Source organism: Hemicordylus capensis, chromosome 3 (genome assembly GCF_027244095.1).
Source record: "Hemicordylus capensis ecotype Gifberg chromosome 3, rHemCap1.1.pri, whole genome shotgun sequence".
NCBI lineage: Eukaryota > Metazoa > Chordata > Lepidosauria > Squamata > Cordylidae > Hemicordylus > Hemicordylus capensis.
Genome location: NC_069659.1, coordinates 99895238 through 99914888, shown reverse-complemented (window position 1 = coordinate 99914888; position 19651 = coordinate 99895238). Strand labels below are relative to the sequence as shown.

The 19651-nt window shown below is 43.2% G+C and overlaps 1 protein-coding gene across 27 annotated transcripts in view; it reads right to left on the bottom strand.

Moving 5' to 3' along the window:
- CASK (calcium/calmodulin dependent serine protein kinase) overlaps positions 1-19651 on the bottom strand; it is a 402451-nt gene that overhangs the window by 236408 nt on the left and 146392 nt on the right. For 26 of the 27 annotated variants that reach the window (XM_053305461.1, XM_053305465.1, XM_053305452.1 and 23 more), the window contains 2 exons: positions 13028-13133; positions 5999-6076 (listed from right to left, as the gene is read on the bottom strand). In XM_053305461.1, coding sequence (XP_053161436.1) covers positions 5999-6076; positions 13028-13133 — 184 coding nt within the window. Of the gene's footprint in view, positions 1-3148; positions 3180-5998; positions 6077-13027; positions 13134-19651 lie in introns of those variants that run through there. The other variant, XM_053305481.1, reaches the window with a different exon arrangement.

The window sequence follows — 19651 nt, the reverse complement described above, 5'->3', positions numbered from 1 at the left end:
TACCTCGTTGCTACCTCAGTGGAGGGATAAAATAAAAACCCATAAAAGGAAATGTAGGGGAATACCTGCTTATCTCTAGAAGTGCTAGAGTGCTTCTAGAGTCTCCTCTTGAAGCAGTTATACTCAGAACTAGGGAGTCAATTTCCAGGACTTTCCACTTCTAGACTAGACTAACACAAAGCACTGCTAATGTCTACTTGGAAGTAAAGTAATGGAGGGATGGGATTAACTACAAATCAGGAATCTGAGTTTAAATGATGGAAGGGGATAGGCTCAAAAGAGTCTTTTTAGAAAGCAGAAGCAATGCAACCCAGCAATAATTGCATATTCGCAGAAAGGAGAGATGGACTGGCAGGATATACAAAAAGAGTTGCACAGGTAGATGGGGAAACCGAGGAAAATGTTTGGTGGATGGAGTGTTACCAAAAAAAAAAGGGGGGGGGAGGAGATTTAGGGAAGAAATAAAGTATAGTCTTAGAGCTATGGAAAGAAAAGAAAAGGCACAGTTTGAAGAGAGAGTCTACACAGCAGCCTGTGATCATGGATAATGCTCATTCATAAACACATTTCTTCATGTTCCTTGTGGCTCTGTCAGCATTTGTCTGCTAGAGCTAAATGAAAGATCTACTGTACATTCCTCTATACAAATGCCTTGCATAGGTCTCCCCCTGTAAGGCATCATCTTAACTGGCAAAACATAAAAAAATTGCTAATTAAAAAAACAGAATTCAAGGCACTAAGTAGAAAAGGATTGGGTTGGGAAATGGAGTTCAGTGCAGTCTGTGCTATATTTGTTGCTGCTGTGGCACTAAACATCTGCTAGATTACAGCCCTGGAGGGAATGAGAGTAGCAGAAAGGCATAATAGTCTTTTATTATATCTGCTAAAAGCCTTTGGACTTAAAATGAAAGGAGAATCCTGTCAATGACTTTGTTTCTAGGCAAAGATTGGAGAGATGACTTAAGAAGTTGCTAGGAAGACTAGGGGAGGTTTCTAAGCTGGCAGCAGTGAGATATGTTTGCAGCCTAGGGTGGCATGTTTCACAGCTGCTCTGGGCTAGCATCTCTGTGAGCAGCAGCTCTTGGAGAGAGGAGTCAAAGACTCAAATTGAATCTATTCTGAGGGTGGATTCAGATTTAAAGCAGAACTAAGGTTCCTACAAATCTAGGATTCAGATCCTGGTTAGATTACCCCATCTATGGTTAATCTTTAGTTACATAAACCATAAATCATGGTTAGTGTCGTGATGTGGGTTCTCCTGCCACCACTTTCACACTCCGAGTTCCAGAGGCATATCTAGGGAAAACAGCGCCTAGGGCAAGCACTGAAATTGCACCCCCCACCCCCCCAAATATCTGACACCCATCTTTCAGATAACTTCACCATAATATCAGCTCAAAAAGTAAAAGTCAAGCTTATTAATCTTTTAATTAAAAAATTATGGCACTACCTGAAAATTATAACTGCACCTTACTTGCTTTCACTGATGCAAATTGCTGAGGCAGCACAGATACAGCCTTCTTCAGAAAGCAGGAATCACACCTATCAGCTATTCAGAGAGGTACTGGAGACGGGATGTAGTCCTTACACTCCCTGATCAGCATGTTCATTGCATTCCAAATCCAGCAGTGTGTATTAGCAACCCCCCTGCCGCCGCCCCCCAACTGCTATCTGCCAGCAAGCAGTAACATTCACATTTTTAATATCCTGTTCTTCCTCCAAGGAGCCCAGAGCAGTGTACACACTTAAGTTTCTCCTCACAACTACCCTGTGGAGTAGGTTAGGTTGAGAGAGAAGTGACTGGCCCAGAGTCACCCAGCAAGTCTCATGGCTGAATGGGGATTTGAACTCAGGTCTCCCTGGTCCTAGTCCAGCACTCTAACCACTATCAAGGCAGTGTGTGCACACCTGCATTCAGAGTGGGGCCTTACAGCCTCAGTGCCTCCTCCAAAACACAAGTCAGCCTACATGCACATACAGCTACAACATGCAATAAAACAAACAAAAAGCCCACTCCATCTTAAGAGTAAGATACACAAAATGAGCAGGCAGGGCTATTGCTGGGGAATCTCAAGGTTAGGGCAAGGAAGAGAGAGAAACTAATGAATTAATTCATAAGGGGCACACTTATGAACAATTCTGGAATGTTAATCAAACTGTCCCCTCCTTTCCTCTTCCAATAAGTCAGAGCAAACAGCAGAGGAAGAGAGATTTCTTTTATCCTTCTGCAACAATCAAATGCCCATGAGCTGCTGGAAGGGCAAGCCAGCACAGCTAAGTGCCTACTCCCCTCCCCTCCAACCACCTCCAACAACAGAGCACAAAGAAAAGCCCACCCAAAGAAAGGAATATTGGATTTGAGCGGGATGGGGAGAGGAGTTTGTTTGTTTAACTTCTATACCGCCCAAACTTTCGTCTGGGCGGTTAACATAAAAACAATTAAAACACATATAAAAGTTAAAACAATGCAACAATTTAAAAACAGCCATAAAATTAAAGAGACAATTTTTAAAAGCTGGGAAAGCTTGGGTGAAAAGATGGGTTTTCAGGTTTTTTAAAAAAATTGCCAGAGATGGCAATTTTATTAATAATAAACACATTTCTACTATGGGCTTTGGTTGGTCTTTGCCTAATTCCCTTGGGTTGAGAATAAATGTTGAAGAGAATGAAAAAAACAGAAAAATACATAACAGGTGCTGTCTTTAAATCTAAAATGATCCCTCACTAGTAGCCATCACATGCTGGAAAATCTCAGGCCAGGGGACTGCTTAGTCTGCATTCTCATGACTTAGGACAAGTCAGTTGTGCACCTGACAAACACTACTTATACAGCCAATTATTTTCACTCTTCATTACTGCATGAATATCAAATAGCTATGTGCCACAACACCTTCCTTATAATGAATCTGACTTAGAACCAAGTTAAACAGAATTTAATGCAATTTCCAATTTCCATAGGTAAGGCCTGAAATTTAAGTGGGTAACCCTAAGAAGTTTTATGATCATGCATGAGATCTTAAATCCTCACGAAAGGAGCTATTCCTTACAAAAGACATTCCCAACCCGCTCACACCTATCCTCCTAACTAGAATCAAATAGTTATAATGAACCAACATGATCCATTCACCAAATATCTTAAGGAACACACCTTGGATTGAAGAGCTGCTTTCACACAGCTGCCCTGAAATGAAACTGAACTGAAGAGCTCACTCCGGCTCTTTAGAGCTCTAGGCCACACCCCCTTTGCATGTGATGTACCACATGATGACATCACATGCAAAGGAGGCGTGGCCTAGAGCTCTAAATTGCTGGAGCGAGCTCTTCAGTCTCATTTCAGGGCAGGTTTGCTGCCTGAAAGCATCTATTTTCTCTTTCTCTGGAGGGAGAGAAAGAGGAATAGATGCTTTCAGGCAGAAAATGCTCCCTGAAACTAATGGGAAAGTCAGTGCTCAAGAAGGCTCCTGGGGGGGCGCGTGCCCAGTCCCCAGACTCAGAGAGGACAGCAGCGGGCGCCCGGTGGGGCAGGCAATTTTCCATTTTTTAAAATCAACTGTGGTGGTTGGGGCGGGGGTGGGGCATGGCAGGAACTTGGCGCCCCCCTGCAACTGGCGCCTAGGACACGTGCCCTGCCTGCCCCACCCTGGTTACGCCTCTGCTGAGTTCGCTTCTGATTTAGCAGTAAACCATAGTTCAATTGTAATGTGTAAGCTTACTTTATTTCATGTAAACTATTCCTTAATTGCTGCCTAAATAAATTCCTTTAATCTGAACAGTTACCTATATGTCAAGCTTACATACTTATGCCACAGACAGAATGAAGACGAATCAGTGGGAGAAAGACTCCCCAAATTTTGTGTATTCTTGAAAAGCATGGAGATATCCACCTCTGACTTTGGGACTTTTCAAATCGACTAATATGGCTAAAGCTTTTTAGTTCTGCAGGAATCTTGATACCCATCTCTCTTTATTTTTATTTTTGAGGCAAGGCAGGGTTGGTCAGAACAGCACCATGGCCCAGTCAGTGGGACACACTGATCTGATAACAGCCAGAGGCAGACTGAGCTCTTACATATCTTTTAGCTCAAACTATATCTACTGGACTGTGCCTCTCTGCCTGAAGAGCAACAGGCTTGAAGGGCAGCCCTCTGGCATGGAGACTGGCACTCCTCCTCCTCTCCAGCTGATCACTGATGCGGATGAGTAGTTAGTGGGGAGGGTGATGGTGTGTGAGGAGCTGACTACTCTGCGGAATAGATTTCCAAGCGTGTTGCTTGGGAGGGTGGGTGATAAGGCTCTACAGGTGCTGTCTCAGGGGGCTCAATCTCTGGAACTCTCTCAAGCTCTAACTCGGTGTCACGGGCTAGGTCTAGCCAGGTCTCACATCTTCAGACTTAGAATCACTAGTCAGGGCTGGAATAATGACAAATAGTTTATGCATCAAGTTAAGAAATGTTAAGTCTCAGTGATTTCAACAGGAAAGGAGTAAACCATATTTAAATCATATCCTATTAAAGTCAGTGCAGTTTCTACATATAACACATAGGGGCGCTTCTCACGATCAGCAAAAATCAGGCTAGCAGAGGCTAGCCTGATTTTTGGTGACTGTAAGAACCACCGGGCTCGCAGCCGAGCCCGGTGGTTCTTGAGCGAGTAACCCACTCGAGAACTCCTGGTAAAAAGCAGGTTTGCGGAGTGAGCGCTCCAGCAAACCTGCTTTTTATGATCGTGAGTAGCCGTGGCGCGCCTTCGCACCGCGCCTACTCACGAGTAGACCCCAGGCCGGGAGGCTTAAAAGCAGCCTTCTGGCTTGGGGGTCTCCCCAGTATGCCCTGCGCAGTCGCGCAGGGTATACTGGCACTCGAGGGGGGCACATGGCCCCCACCCCCCAACCCCCCCGCCGGCTCCGTCTCAGAGCCAGCCATCATGTGGGCGGCCAATCCGGCCACCCAGGGCTCCCTTCCCGCTCACCAGGAGAAACCAGGTCTCACTGATCATGAGACCCGGTCCATAATTAACTTATGGAATTTATAGCAATACGATATGGTTACAACCACTGGATTAGAGAGTTTTAGCCACAGCCATAGCCATCAACAGCTACCAGCCATAACTGCCTAATGCAGGGATGTTAAACTGTGGCCCTCCAGCTGTTTTTGGACTACAACTCCCATAATCCTCAACCACAGTGGCCAATAGCCAGGGATGATGGGAGTTGTAGGCCAACATCTGCAGAAGGGCCACAGTTTGACATCCCTGGCCTAATGGAACGTCTATCTGCAGATTCAGTGTGCCTCTGAATATCACTTGCGGGGGGGGGGGGGCAGCCAAGGGCATAGCTAGGGGAGAGGGGGCCTGTGTTCATTCCTCTCCCCAGCGGCTCCTCAGAGGGAGGGCTGGAGCTGTGGGGCCCTCAGGAGCTGGCGGCCTATTTTAACCCATCCACTCAATTATAGCTACACACCTGGCTGGGGGCAGCAACCAAGAAAGGAGGGCTGTTGCCTTCATGACTTGCTTACAGATTTCATTCAAGTTTCTGGATTACCACTGTTGGATGCAGGATCTGATCCAGAAAAGCTTTTGCACCCTCAACATAAATGTATAACTTGGGCTGGACTGTGCCATTCGATTCTTTTATATTTCTTAGTTTTCTGAAGTTCTAAAATGAACTATGATTGGTAGTATGATGCTAGCAGCAATGTGATACAGATACAAACTGCTGAGGCAGTACTAGCACTAACACATTTCGTACCATCAAATATTTAAGTTCATCCAGTTGCAAGTTCAAAATTAGACCAAACACACTAGACTTTGAACTTTTATATGCTTCAGTTCAGTTTATTTCTTCAACATATATAAAGTAGCTTATCCTGAATATATATAATATAAACTTTAAAAAACAACAACCAGTTCCCTAGTACTGAGTGTTCAATGAGCATTTAAATAATATTAATTATTCATCCCCCTCAATACCAACAGGTTACAATAAAGTAAGAATACATACCTGGCTACAGCTTCACTGTATACAAAACCAGCATCCGCTCTCTTTACAATTTCAAAGCAGAGATCTGCACCATCCATACTGTAGGCAAAATATATATTAAACATGTATTTTAAAGACTAAAAATATAGATTTCAAAAACTCTATTCCAATGTTATACTTTCAAAAATTCATTCTTTAAAACCTCACACATTATACTAACCAAAAACTAAAACACAAACTCAGTTTGTTAACAGTGCACTGTATTCCGAGTCCTTACCAATTTTGCTACCAAAGTCTAGACAAACATGCAGGTTTTATAAATACAACCAGCAAATATATATATTTAAATGTAAGAGATTTCTAGAGAAATGATCTCAAATATGAACCATCGTTATCTAGATGCTTATCAGTGGCTGTTAGAAATAAAGCGATCTAAAATCATTTTACGGCAAAAAAACAAATTTAGTAGTATTAAATAAAAATCCAAGTTATTTGGCATTCAAATACATTTTTGCCACATATTCCTCTATGTGTATTTCCCAATTAAGGAGAATGCTTATATCCAAATCAAAAATTTGTCTGAAAATATCAAACAGTATAAGCCTTATCTATTCATAAATATATGAATATGAAAAGAAACCCACAGAATTGTCCCATCTATTTTTGAGTGCACATAGAAGTATCCAATTCAGATATGGTCCTGTGTATATGAGCATCCAATATAGACATTACCTGGTCAATTAATGTTTACCACTGCTTCTCTGCTGGAAAGTGTGTCACTACAGGAAGACATGCAGTATAGAAGTGGTAGAAGATAAAAGAGGTTCTTAACCAATCCACAACTCACCACATTTCCCTGTAACTGCCCTCCTAGCCTCCATGTCAGAGTTTGCAGTGAAACACTATGTGCAGAGGGAGGGAAGGAAAAGATTGCAGAAGCAGAGGCAAACAGAAATTGGCTGCATAACGTCTGTTCATACCTAATATTCAGAATAAAGCTATATAACAAAGAAACATCTCTTCTGTCTTCTGTTGCAGGGGTTCCCAACCTGTGGTACTCCAGATGTTGCTGAACTACAATGCCCATAATCTCCAGCCACAAAAAACTGTATCTGGGGGGATGATGGGAGTTGTAGTTCAGCAACATCTGGAGTGCCACAAGTTGGGAACCCCTGTTCTATTATAATCTTTCTGTGCAACTATTTTATATATTACTGATTTCCTGTATGGCAATGGCTGCTAAATACATGCATTTGTGGCAGAAAAAGCATTTTATACATGACAATATACATGTCTCTTCCTATACTGAGATTAGCTCTAAGTAGGAAAATAGTATTCTCTTGCAACTTCCAAATTCCTATTGCCTTTGCATATTAAGTAGAATACAAAATCAGATTACAGTAAGCTTTGGAAAATATTAAATATACCACAGCAGCTATTTTTCCAGGGTTTTGTGATTTTTCCAGTGTTGTGTGCCTACTCACAAGCCGCACTGCCATGCTCTTTTGGTGCCCTTGATATTTAAAGAGGATATGTAAAATGCTGAAGGCATTTCCCTCACATTCTAATAAATCAGAGGTTGAAAGGATTGTTATTCTTCTATTTGAACAGCATGTGTGTGTACAAAGTTCTTAAAAAGACTATCTTCATCCATTACAATTATGTAAAGCAAGTAATAATCATTTCCATTTTACCAACGAACAATGTAGATTGAAGTCTGCTTTACCACTATGTCCTTCTTATAGATAAAATATTTGAGAGCTCCAGCTGCTCATTTCAGCTCAACTATTTACTGGGCATTCGTGGAACACTAAAGCTACTTTACAAATACATTTTTTCTTATATGGAAAACACTGTTTTCCAAAGAGAGTGGGAATCCATGTGAGCAATGATTGCACACATCAGAGTGTGGGAAATTTGAAAAGCGCAACTCCACATTTTGAACGTATTATCTAAAAATTCAACTAAAAAACTTTTATACATCTATAACATTAATAGGTATTTTTATTTTCCTTTTCTGCTAGCGGTGGAATAGACTATCATCATTTCTTTCCAAAAAAATACTTATTTGACTGTTGTGAAAATTGTAGAATGAACATGGCAGTTACACTGCACCAATTCTTTAAAACCCTTTTAGAATGCAGTTCTAGTCTGATGTCCTAGAAACTGCATTAGATATTTAACTTACAGCAAATATATACATACAATTAAGAAATAAGCATACTCTATCATTTTGGAATCTGATGGTGTAATGAAACCCACCACTAGATGGTGACAAACTCTCAATAAATCAAGTGTGATTTAGTTCTACATGAGAACTCTTAGTGCTTTCCAGAAATAAGAAAATGCTCTTCATAAACTCATCTAGGGACTAGATACCACAATCATCTAAGATTTAACAAAATCTGTCCTTACCCCTTCTTCGTCTGTGTCTCATTAGCGTAAGAAAAGGGATACAACTGTTTGTAGCATTTAAAACATTTATTACTGGATTGAAGAGCCTATGCCAATTCATTTAAAAGATGACCGATTTGTGAGAGCTGCCTAATGTTCAAGTCAGGACCAATTATGCTTCTTGATTTCCTTTGTTAGGCGTGCATTGGAAATATGTAGTCATACAAAATTAACATTAAGATAAGAAAGAAACAACACACGGTAGTATCTCCAAACATTTCTGTCTATAATCCAATTGCAAAAGCCAAATATTTTAGTGAGTTAATTATTTAAAAAACGTCTTCATAAAACATAATTGTTTTTATAGGGACAACTATGGTTTTGGTAAAGAAAGCCTCCCAGATTGCTGAAGTTCTATCACCTGCTGCCTGTCCTGGGAGCTGCTTGTGAGAGGAGTGGCTTCTGGGGCTTGCAAGCTTAAAAGCAAGGAGGTTCGCCAAAGCGTAGCCATCAGGCTGCCTGTAGGAGGCCGCCAAAGCCGGCCACCAAAGAGGGGCCGGCCTTTGGGGCTGGGCCTTCGGGGGTGGGACTGAGGGCTGGGGGGGTGGATTGGGCCAGGCTTTTTGCAGATATGTGTTTGGGCTCTCTTGAGAGGGATGGTGCTGGGGGTGTGCCTGGCAGTTTGGAGGCAGCTATTACTGTAGTGGTGGGGAATAAAAGAATTGGTGCTGGAAGAGCAGCTGGCTGTTACAGGGGAAGGGAAACCAGTAATTTATTAACTGTTTTCACTTCCAACTGCTCTGTCAACTCTTTGGACTCGGGGAGCAGCTCCAACAGCCCACAGAATCTGGTCTTGCTCCTCTGCAATGCCAGGTCAGTTCAGAATAAGACTGAAATTGTCCACAATTTGATCATGGATGAGGGAGCTGACCTGGCATGTACAACTGAGACCTGGTTGGGTGAGGCGAGTGGTCCAGTGTGGGCTCAGCTTCTCCAACCAGGTTACTCTGCCGTGGAGCAGGCCAGGGGAAGTGGGCGGGGAATTGGAGTGGCTGTGGCCCATAAGAATACCATTTCCCTTACCAGGGCCCCTGTGAGACTATATTGAGTGCATATTTTTGAGGCTGGGAACCAGGGATAGATTGGGGATTCTGTTGGTGTACCGTCCACCCCGCTGCCCAACTGCCTCCCTAACTGAGCTGATGGAGCTGGTCGTGGAGTTGGTGTTGGAGTCACCTAGACCTTTGGTGCTGGAGGACTTCAATATCCACTTTGGGGCTGGCTTGTCTGGTGCGGCTCAGGAGTTCATAGCAGCCATGACAACTAAAGGCCTATCCCACTTAGTTTCTGAACCAACCCATGTTGCCGGCCATGCATTTGATTTGGTCTTTTGTTTGGATCAGGGGGGTGTTCCATGGGTTGGGGAGCCGGTGGTTTCCCCATTGTTATGGATGGACCACTATCTGGTTAAGGTTGGTCTCACAGCTGCAATCCACCACTGCAGGGGTGGTGGACCTATTAAGATGGTCCGTCCATAAAGGCTGCTGGACCCAGTGGGATTTCAAAAGGCCTTGGAGGATTTTGACATTGGTGTGGCCAGTGATTCTGTCAATGCCCTGGTGGGAACCTGGAACAGGGAACTCATCAGGGCAGCAGACATGATTGCTCCTAAGCGTCCCTTCCAACCTGCTTCAAGAATGGCCCCTTGGCATACTGAGGAGCTGCGGGGGCTGAAGCAGTTGGGTAGGCGACTAGAGCACAAGTGGAGGAGAACCCGGTTCGAATCTGACAGGATTCAGCATGTGACCCATTTGAAGGCTTATGCGGTGGCAGGGCGCACAGCGAAAAAGATTCTGGTCTACGTGTATTGCAGTTGCAGGTTCACGCTCGGCGGAGCTATCCTGGGTTGTGAGGAGTTTGGTTTCTGCTCCTTCTACTTCCAGTCAGTCCCCAGAGTTGCTCTGCTGTGATTCCTTTAATGGGTTCTTTGAGAACAAGATATCCTGTATTCGGGCTGACTTGGACTCCACTATTTCTGCAAGGTCTATGGAGGAGGTGTCCAGCGATCTCTCTTGCAGTATTAGATTGGATCAGTTTCAATCTGTGACTCCTGAGGATGTGGACAAGCTGCTTGGGGCGGTGTGGCCTACCACCTGTTCTCTGGATCCTTGCCCAACCTGGCTGCTTCAATCTAGCAGGGAGATTGTTGGAGTGGCCTAGGTAATATCATAAATACATCGCTGAGGGAGGCTAGGGTGCCCCCCTGTCTGAAGGAGGCAATGGTTAAACCACTCTTAAAGAAGCCTTCCCTGGACCCCTTAGCGATGGACAGTTACAGGCCAATCTCCAATCTCCCTTGGTTGGCAAGATGACTGAGAGAGTGGTAGCCGATCAGCTCCAGGCAGTCTTGGAGGAAACTGATTATCTAGACCCATTTCAAACTGGCATTAAAGCTGGCTATGGGGTTGAGACAACCTTGGTCGCCCTGATGGATAAGCTTTACTGGGGAATCGACAGAGGGAGTGTGGCTCTGCTGGTTCTTCTGGATCTTTCGGCAGAATTCGATACCATTGACCATGGTATCCTTCTGGATCACCTGGGGGAATTGGGGATAGGGGGCACTGCCTTGCAGTGCTTCCGTTCCTATCTCTCAGGTAGATTCCAGATGGTGGAGCTTGGTGACAGTTGCTCTTCAAAACGGGAGCTGTTATATGGAGTCCCCATTCTGTCACCAATGCTTTTTAACATCTACATGAAACTGCTGGGTGAGGTCATCAGGAGGTTTGGTGCTGGGTGTTATCAGTATGCTGATGACACCCAAATCTACTTCTCCTTTTCATCTTCAGGAAATGGCACTCATTCTCTAAATGCCTGCCTACAGGCATTAATGGGCTGGATGAAGGATAACAAATTGAAACTGAATCCAAGCAAGACAGAGGTGCTCATTGTGGGGGCTCAGAATCTGAGGGGTGAGTTAGTTCTTTCTGTGCTGGATGGGGTTACACTCCCCCAGAAGGAGCAGGTGCGCAGCTTGGGAGTACTCCTGGACCCAGGCCTCACCCTGGTATCTCAGGTGGAGGCCATGGCCAGGAGTGCTTTCTATCAGCTTTGGCTGATTCAACAGCTGCATCCATTCCTTGAAGAGGGTGACCTCAAAACAGTGGTGATATCAGCTGGTAACCTCCCGGCTTGACGACTGCAATGTGCTCTATATGGGGCTGCCTTTGTGTGTAGTCTGGAAATTTCAGTTAGTTCAGAATGCGGCAGCCAGACTGGTTTCTAGGGCAACCCAGAGAGACTATATTATGCATGTTTTGAAACAGTTACACTGGCTGCTGATATATTTCCAGGAAAAATACAAAGTGCTGGTTATTACCTTTAAAGCCCTGAACGGCTTGGGTCCGAGATATCTTAGAGAGCGCCTTCTTTTACATGATCCCCACCGCACGTTAAGGTCATCTGAGGAGGTCCGTCTCCAGTTACCACCGGTTCGTTTGGTGGCAACTCAGAGGCGGGCCTTCTCTGTAGCTGCTCCCGGGCTGTGGAATGCACTCTCAGCAGAAATCCGCAATCTTAATTCCTTACTGACCTTCAAGAGAGCCCTTAAAACCCATCTGTTTGGCCTGGCCTTTCAGGGTTTTTAATTAGTTTTAATTGTTCTAACGTTAACCTGGTTTTTCAGGGTTTTAATTGTTCTGATAGTTTAATTGTTTTTAAGATGTTTTTAAATTGGTGTTCATATTTATATTTCTGTTTTAATTGTTATTAGTTTTAATGGTTTCTATTTTAAATTGGAAACCGCCCTGAGCCATTTCGGAAGGGCCGTATAAAAATCAAATAAATAAATAAATAAATAAGAAATAGTCAGTATTTTTAACAGTGCTGTTCTAACGCTAAATCTAAATGTTTAGGTATTTTAAAAGCTTTGCTGATAAAAGCTGTGCAATTCCTATCTTGCACAGAAGTAAAAAAATTTTTTGATTTCTGTATATAGTATATATAAGAAGAAGGAGGATAATGATGTATCCACAGACCGCCATGAATGGAAATTACCTATTTCTTCCCTGTCCAGATCCTCCAATCTACATTGCACATGGTTTCAAAGTGCTGGAGTGTTATTTTTTCAGGGGGCTGCATAGGCAGCTAGAGGAGCAGCAGAAAGTCCACTATATCTGCATAAGACAGCAGCACACAAGTCCTCTGGATTCTGGTCCTTGAGAATGATCCAGCCGACATGAAGCATTTTTATGTCCTACTGATTTAAATAGGAGTTAAGAACATGATTAATTCTCTTCCATGAAAATCAGTAGGACTCAAAAGGGCTCAACTGGGGCTGGATCACAACCTTTTTTATAATAAAGATTAAAATGTGAGCCAAGCATTCTTTGCAGAAATATGTAGAAAAACCCTACAGTGTCCTGCTTTGTCAGAAAACATGTATATGACATTCATTACTCAGTATATTGATCCAATTTTATTTTCCTCAAATATATTCTTACACCATAAAGAACTGATTTGAAATATTGAATAACAAATTAAATATTTTGAAATACAAAGTTAATTGGTAGTATAAAATTTGTTAGATTTAACTTCTGCTTGTTTAATCAATGGTTGTACACTGTAAGTAAAGAATGACCAAAATAAATAAAAACTTACAATTCGAAAACCATATAGAGCATCCCATCAGAACTGTATGTCTCCAAAAGTTCAACAATATGAGGATGTTTCAGCATGTGACAGATACTGGCTTCCCTCTTCAGATCTGTTAGAAGATAATCATTGCTACATCAATTATTTTAACAACAAAACAAACAAGAATTATACACACCAAGATATTTAGAGATAGCAAGTTATTTTCAAAAGCTTAAACAGAAGAAAATTTTGAATTTTCTTCTTTATAGCCATTGTTTTATATAGATCATCTGAGGGGGGAAATTAGATAAAAACAGCTAGCACTTACACATTGGAGGGCAAACAATGCCAAAACCAGTGATTGGTAACTGGTTTACACAGTGCCGGAGGGAGTTTGGTTCATATATTATCTGTAAATGTCTAAGCAGCAACACATTTCCATATCCAAGGCAATCACTCTTCTACATCACAGAAAAATTTGCTACAGATTATAATACTATCAGTATGCAGCAAATTTTAAGAAGTCAGTTATAACAGTGTTCCCTTAACTGTTTTACAATTACACACAAGAAAGCAGAGAATGAAGAGTTTAGGCAATGCTGAGAACATCCAGCAGCCCAAGGCAGAGTTTCCTCATGGAGAGAGTGCACAGTCTTGCCCTTGTTCCAGAACAGCAGCAAACAATGGAAAGAGTAGAGCCTAGACTCTGGGCAGAAAGATGCAAGAATGAGAAAGCCTTGAAGAGGCAAGGAGCCTTGAAAAGAAGTGGTGGTGGCGGCAAGCAAGCATGCACGTACAAAAGAGGAGAAAAGGAAGACGGTGGCTGGCAGAGGGTGACGCAGGGACAAAGAAGAGCAAGGAGCCTTGGTGAGGACAAGGAGCCTTGAAGAAAAGCAGTGTCGACAAACATACACACAAGCACATGTGGTATGCTTCAGGCCACTCTTCCTCAGAGCCAGCCAGCCAGCCAGCCAGCCCACTGCCAACCAACAGCAAGCTGTCTGTGCATGCCACTGACAGAGCTTGCAACTGGCTGAACTCTGTCAGAAGGATTCAGGAAGACTCCAGAAGAGATGCAGGGGCAGCGGAGAACTCTGGAGAAGACATGAAGACAGTGGACAAGAACAGGGAAATCAATCCAGCATATAGCTGAGGCCCTACTGAGAACCACATACAACTGGTTTGAAACCTCTGACCTAGAGCAAATATTGATCCAACTGTCCATGCAGCTGAGTCAAAAAGACAGCATCTAGCAGCAGTCACCAACCAAAGTAGTCTCAGAATCCCTTATGTCAACCAATGCAACAGCAGAGGAGAACCCTCAAACAACCCACTCCAGAACCAAGATCTGTGCATTCAAATGTTCCACTACGGGAAAGAGAGGGGAGACAGCAGCACCAGTGCACCTCCCTATACCCAGTACCCAACCCAATTCCATTTCATACACTGGCTTAAGCCATCCATGTTACCGTCTAAGCCAAGTGTCCCAACTTTTCCAGATATTTGGGCAGGGCTGACTGACTCTCCCTTAATAAACCCTTACCAGCTGTTGCATCCAACAGTAGTACAAGAGTGCCCAATAGCCTGGAAACATATGCATTCCCATCATATGAGGAGGAAGAGTATCATCAGATCTTACGTACTCATACTTTTTAGAGTTCTGAAACTCCATGAAGACCATAATGGAACCATACCATAGAGTGGAAGGTGCAGCTGCAGCCCAGGGAGACAACACAAAGGCACAGGGGAAGAGGCACAAGAAACTGTCAACATTATGCCAGATTCCAGAATAGGCAGTCCCCACAAACATAGCTGTAGCCATCCCTATCCTGGTGGGGAGGGCACAGAGGATTCTGAGAATGTGACTGCACAGGGCAACACAGGCACCATGACAGCATGAGCCCATCACTACTAACATTTCACAAGCATAAGGATGCAAGCACAACACTGTAGGAGGCATCTCTTCAGCAACTTGTAAAAATAAATGTAAAACAACAACAACAACAACTTCAAACAGAAATCCAACTACAAACAGACAAACATCTGCCACACAATACACCAGATATAACTGTAGTCGAGAAGAAAGAAAAACAAGTCAAAATAATTGACATAGCAATACCAGGTGATAGCAGAGTAGAAGAAAAAGAAATAGAAAAAAAATCACAACACACAAAGATCTACAAATTGAAATGGAAAGGCTGTGGCAGAAAAAGACCAAAATAATCCCAGTGGTAATTGGCGCCCTGGGTGCAGTTCCAAAAGACCTTGAAGAGCACCTCAACACCATAGGGGCCACAGAAATCACCATCAGCCAATTACAAAAAGCAACTTTACTAGGAACAGCCTATATTCTGCGACAATATCTATAACAACTGCAACAACATTGACAATAAAATTCAGCCATCCCAGGTCCTTGGGAAGGACTCGATGTCTGGATAAAACAAACCAGTCAATAACATCTGTCTGACTGTGTTAATAAATACTAATAACGACGACAACAACAACAACTTCCAACAGGAATCCATAAATATTCAGAAGCCATATATGTAGAAGCCTTTTGCATGTTGGTAAGGGGGGAGATGATTCTGCTGTGCATGTCACCATAAGCCCTCCTTTGAGGAGAACAAACACTTTATGATCAGAAGCACAAGGCAGCAGCAGAGATGTTTGGGTGGCTGCTGCTCACACCCTTCATGAAACTATCTCTTCCTTCTGACATCTATGCAGATACAGTCAGTGCAACAGGCTATCCTCATGCTACTGTGCTGTTGCAAGTCTTGGCCCAACCTATAGGCACACCCTCAAGAAGCACCTCAGCACCAACCATAGACAAAAATATCTAGGGATGTGTAGCAGATTACAAGCCTTTGTCTCAGAGCAAGCCTATGTAAGGGGAAGAAACTGCTGAATCACCCCCTCTATGCTTTCCTAGCAAAGGCTGCTCCTCAAACTTTCCTGTAATCTTGGTAGGATTTAGACTGCCACCAACATCCAATTATCAACAGGGAAACTCTCTTACTTTTGCTACTGAAAAAGTATACAAAAACCTTCCACATGCAAACTTACACGTGGTGGGAAAACTGGTAGTTGCTGAACATATGAGGTGTGTTCCACCAGAGAAAAAGCCCCCTTTTTAATCACACGAGTTAAAAATCCACTCAGAGAAGCTTGCAAAATGCAAAGGACAAAAAACAACAACAACTTTATTCAGAATACTACAGACAGCTTCTGTCTGAGGCTCTCTCAGTTTTTAGTTACAGGTAAAAGGAATACTCAGAAGGTTACAAGAATACTTCAAAAAGCACCCCAGATGATGTTGGGGTGGCACACTTTAAAAACTGTGGTTACCCAGTTGCAAGGAACATGGATGTAAGAAAATACAAAAGCACCTAAAGCTTGCAGAGTCTTTTGCAACACCCTAGCTGGATGGGTGCAGGCTTAGCTTAGTTACATTACAGGTAAACAACAATGGAACGGTTTCAGGGATATGCAAAGCACATGAAAGCAAGCAAAAGTCTAACGCACAGTCTGACTAAACAAATCTTTCCACAGACTAACTTCCAGAAGCCAAAAAGCCCTGGCTTCCTTCTTGAACTTACTAAAAACCATGGTAGAAGATTCAAATTTCCTGTCCTCTTGGCTTTCCTCGGACCTGCAGAGAGATTTTCCTGCAGTTCAGGGCCACATGTTCTGCTCTCTGCACTCCCAGCCAGCTTCAACTAAGGAAACTTCTCTTCCTCTTCATGGCTCTCTAGGTCCCACCCACCTTGTGTACTAGTTGGCTGATCCCTAGAGTTCACCACCCTGTCAGTCAGGGTTAACTTCTGGTTTACTCTTTAGGGGATAGGAGGGGCTGATAAGAGACTGATCACTACAGGATACTTCAAAGAAAGTCATGACAAAAAACATGGGTCCAAAACTGGTGCCCCCAGAATCAGTCAATCCCCCTACTGCCACCTTCCCAATTGCTTTATTCAGTCCTAGACTCCAAATAAATACAACACCTGCTTCACTTCTAGAAGATAACTGCTTTCCCAGTATTGTTCCTGTAAGTGGCAGAATATCAATGACTACCATGGACATGGCACCATATCCAACCAGCAAACTGCAAGAGGCATTCAAATGCCTGAATCTCCTCACTAGAAGGCAGTCAGATATACTATTCATACTACTAGTATGAATATTTATATACCACTTTTCAACAAAAGTCCCCAAAGTGGTTTTCATAGAGAAATAAATAAAATCAAATAAAGATGGATCCCTGACCCCCAAAGGGCTCACAATCAAAAAGAAGACACCAGCAACAGCCACTGGAGGAATGCTGTGCTGGGGCTGGATAGGGCCATTTGATTTCCCACTGCTCAATAAAGAGAATAATCACATTTAAAAGGTGCCTCTTTGCACAGTTAGCTGGGGCTCAGTTATCATAGCCCTATTATAAGTAAATAAATTAAATAAGGTAATATGAAAGATAAGGGATAACTACAGTATAACTTTGAGTTAATCTCTCTCTCCCTCCCCCCCTCTCGATAGATATAGATATTTTAATAAGTTGGTGGTACTTGATCCATATAAATACTTAAGAATAGTTATTAACAAGGACTTTTGAAAAAGAACAGATAAAAAGTTATTCATGTGTAAGACAACAATAAATATGCTAAAAAGCACTGCTGAGGTAGTTCGTCAGCCATATCCATGGCCTGCATGATGGTCCTGTGCAAAATTAGGAGGATCCTAATCAGTTTGAGGAAGAACCCTGAGATGCAGGGTGTGCATATTTAGCTTGCCAAGCAAGAGCATTTGATTATTTTCCTAATCCCCAGAAATGTCTGAAGAGTCCCCATGTGACTCTTCATGTGTCTCTTCATTGTATTTATTTACTAACCCTCTGCATGCATGGTCACAAAAGTTGGGATCAGATCAGACAAACCCGAAGAAAATTTTTTAAGTAACCACGAAAACTAACATAAAACCAGATAGTTGCAGGGAAGTGAGGTAACATTAGGGAATCTAAGTGGAAGTTACCTCACCAGCGAATCGAAGGAAAAACCTCAAAATGGGCTGCATGTGAGTGAATGGACTAAATAACTAGCATGTGAGTGAATGGGCTAAAAAACTAGTTTTTTAAAAAGGCAGGCAGAAGATGGGTTCCCCTCCCCAGTCATGATAGCAAAAGTAAAAAAAACCAACACACACACACACACACACACACACACACACACACACACACACACACACACACCAGAAAGCTCTGATTTGGGGGGGGGGAGGGTTGGAGAAGTCTGATCCAAACTGGTTTGGATCCAAACTCTCCAATCTGATTTTGCACAGGCCTATTTACATTTGTATACTGCCCTTTGTCTTAGAAAACCAGAGCAGTGACCAACAGCTTAAACACAGAACTGAATAAAACAGTCATAACATGTAAACAGTCATTAAAAATAAATTAGAAAATCAAAAACAAAAACCACCACACACATTTGTAGTGATCTGTTGGACTGGAATCAATATCTGGATAACTTGGAATGAAATCTGGATCTGGACAACACTATGAATAAATGAAATCTGGATCTGGCAACACTATGAATAAATGAAATTAATTAATTAATTAATTGAGAGGAGAGCTGGTCTTGTGGTAGCAAACATGACTTGCCCCCATAGCTAAGCAGGGTCTGCCCTGGTTGCATAAGAATGGGAGACTTGATGTGTGAGCACTGCAAGATATTCCCCTCAGGGGATGAAGCTGCTCTGGGAAGAGCAGAAGGTTTCAAGTTCCCTCTCTGGCTTTTCCAAGATAAGGCTGAGAGAGATTCCTGCCTGCAACCTTGGAGAAGCCGCTGCCAGTCTGTGAATACAATACTGAGCTAGATAGACCAATGGTCTGACTCAGTATATGGCAGTTTCCTATGTTCCTATGTATGTTATCTGGGCCTCCTCCACATCCAAGAATGACCCTGTTAGGACCTCAACTACTTTTTCTACCCCTGATCCCCACCCCGCCACAAGACCACAGCCCTGGTTGAGGTCTCATCTTGGAAATTTTATCTCCTTAGATGGATCTTGCACCCTGCTTGGCCATTTGTCTTTCCATCTGCCAACAGAAGAACAGGTTGCTTACCTGTGATCCCTGAATGATCAAGGGATATTCACACTAATGGGCGGTGTGCACACACAGCAGCTGCCTCTTTCAGACTTCAAAAACTCCACACAACCCTATAGCTCTGCCCACACACTCATGCGCTGCCTTTAGAAAGGGTGGTTAGAGTCTCAGCTTCTGGAAACTGAGATGGTAAGTGAGAGAGAATGATTAACGTAATTAAGCCTCAAACTGCAGTGGGGATGGTGGGTGGGCTGTGTGAATACCCCTGGATCACTCAAGGATCTAGGGGTGTGTAAGCTGGCCATGAGACTGGCTTGGTTTGAATCTGGCCGGGATTCGAACTGGCCCAGGTTCGGTCTGGTTCAGTCATCAAGTTGGCTTTCACTTGTAAAGGAGAATCTGGTGAGGATTCCCCTTTACAAGTAAAGGAGGATTCCCCAGTAATGCGGGGCAGGGTGGGTGGGAGAAAGGCTCCTTTTAACCTTTAGAAATCAGGAGCTGGGGGCGGTGGCTCCTCCAAGCCCCCCTACTCCCAATGGCCTCCCAAA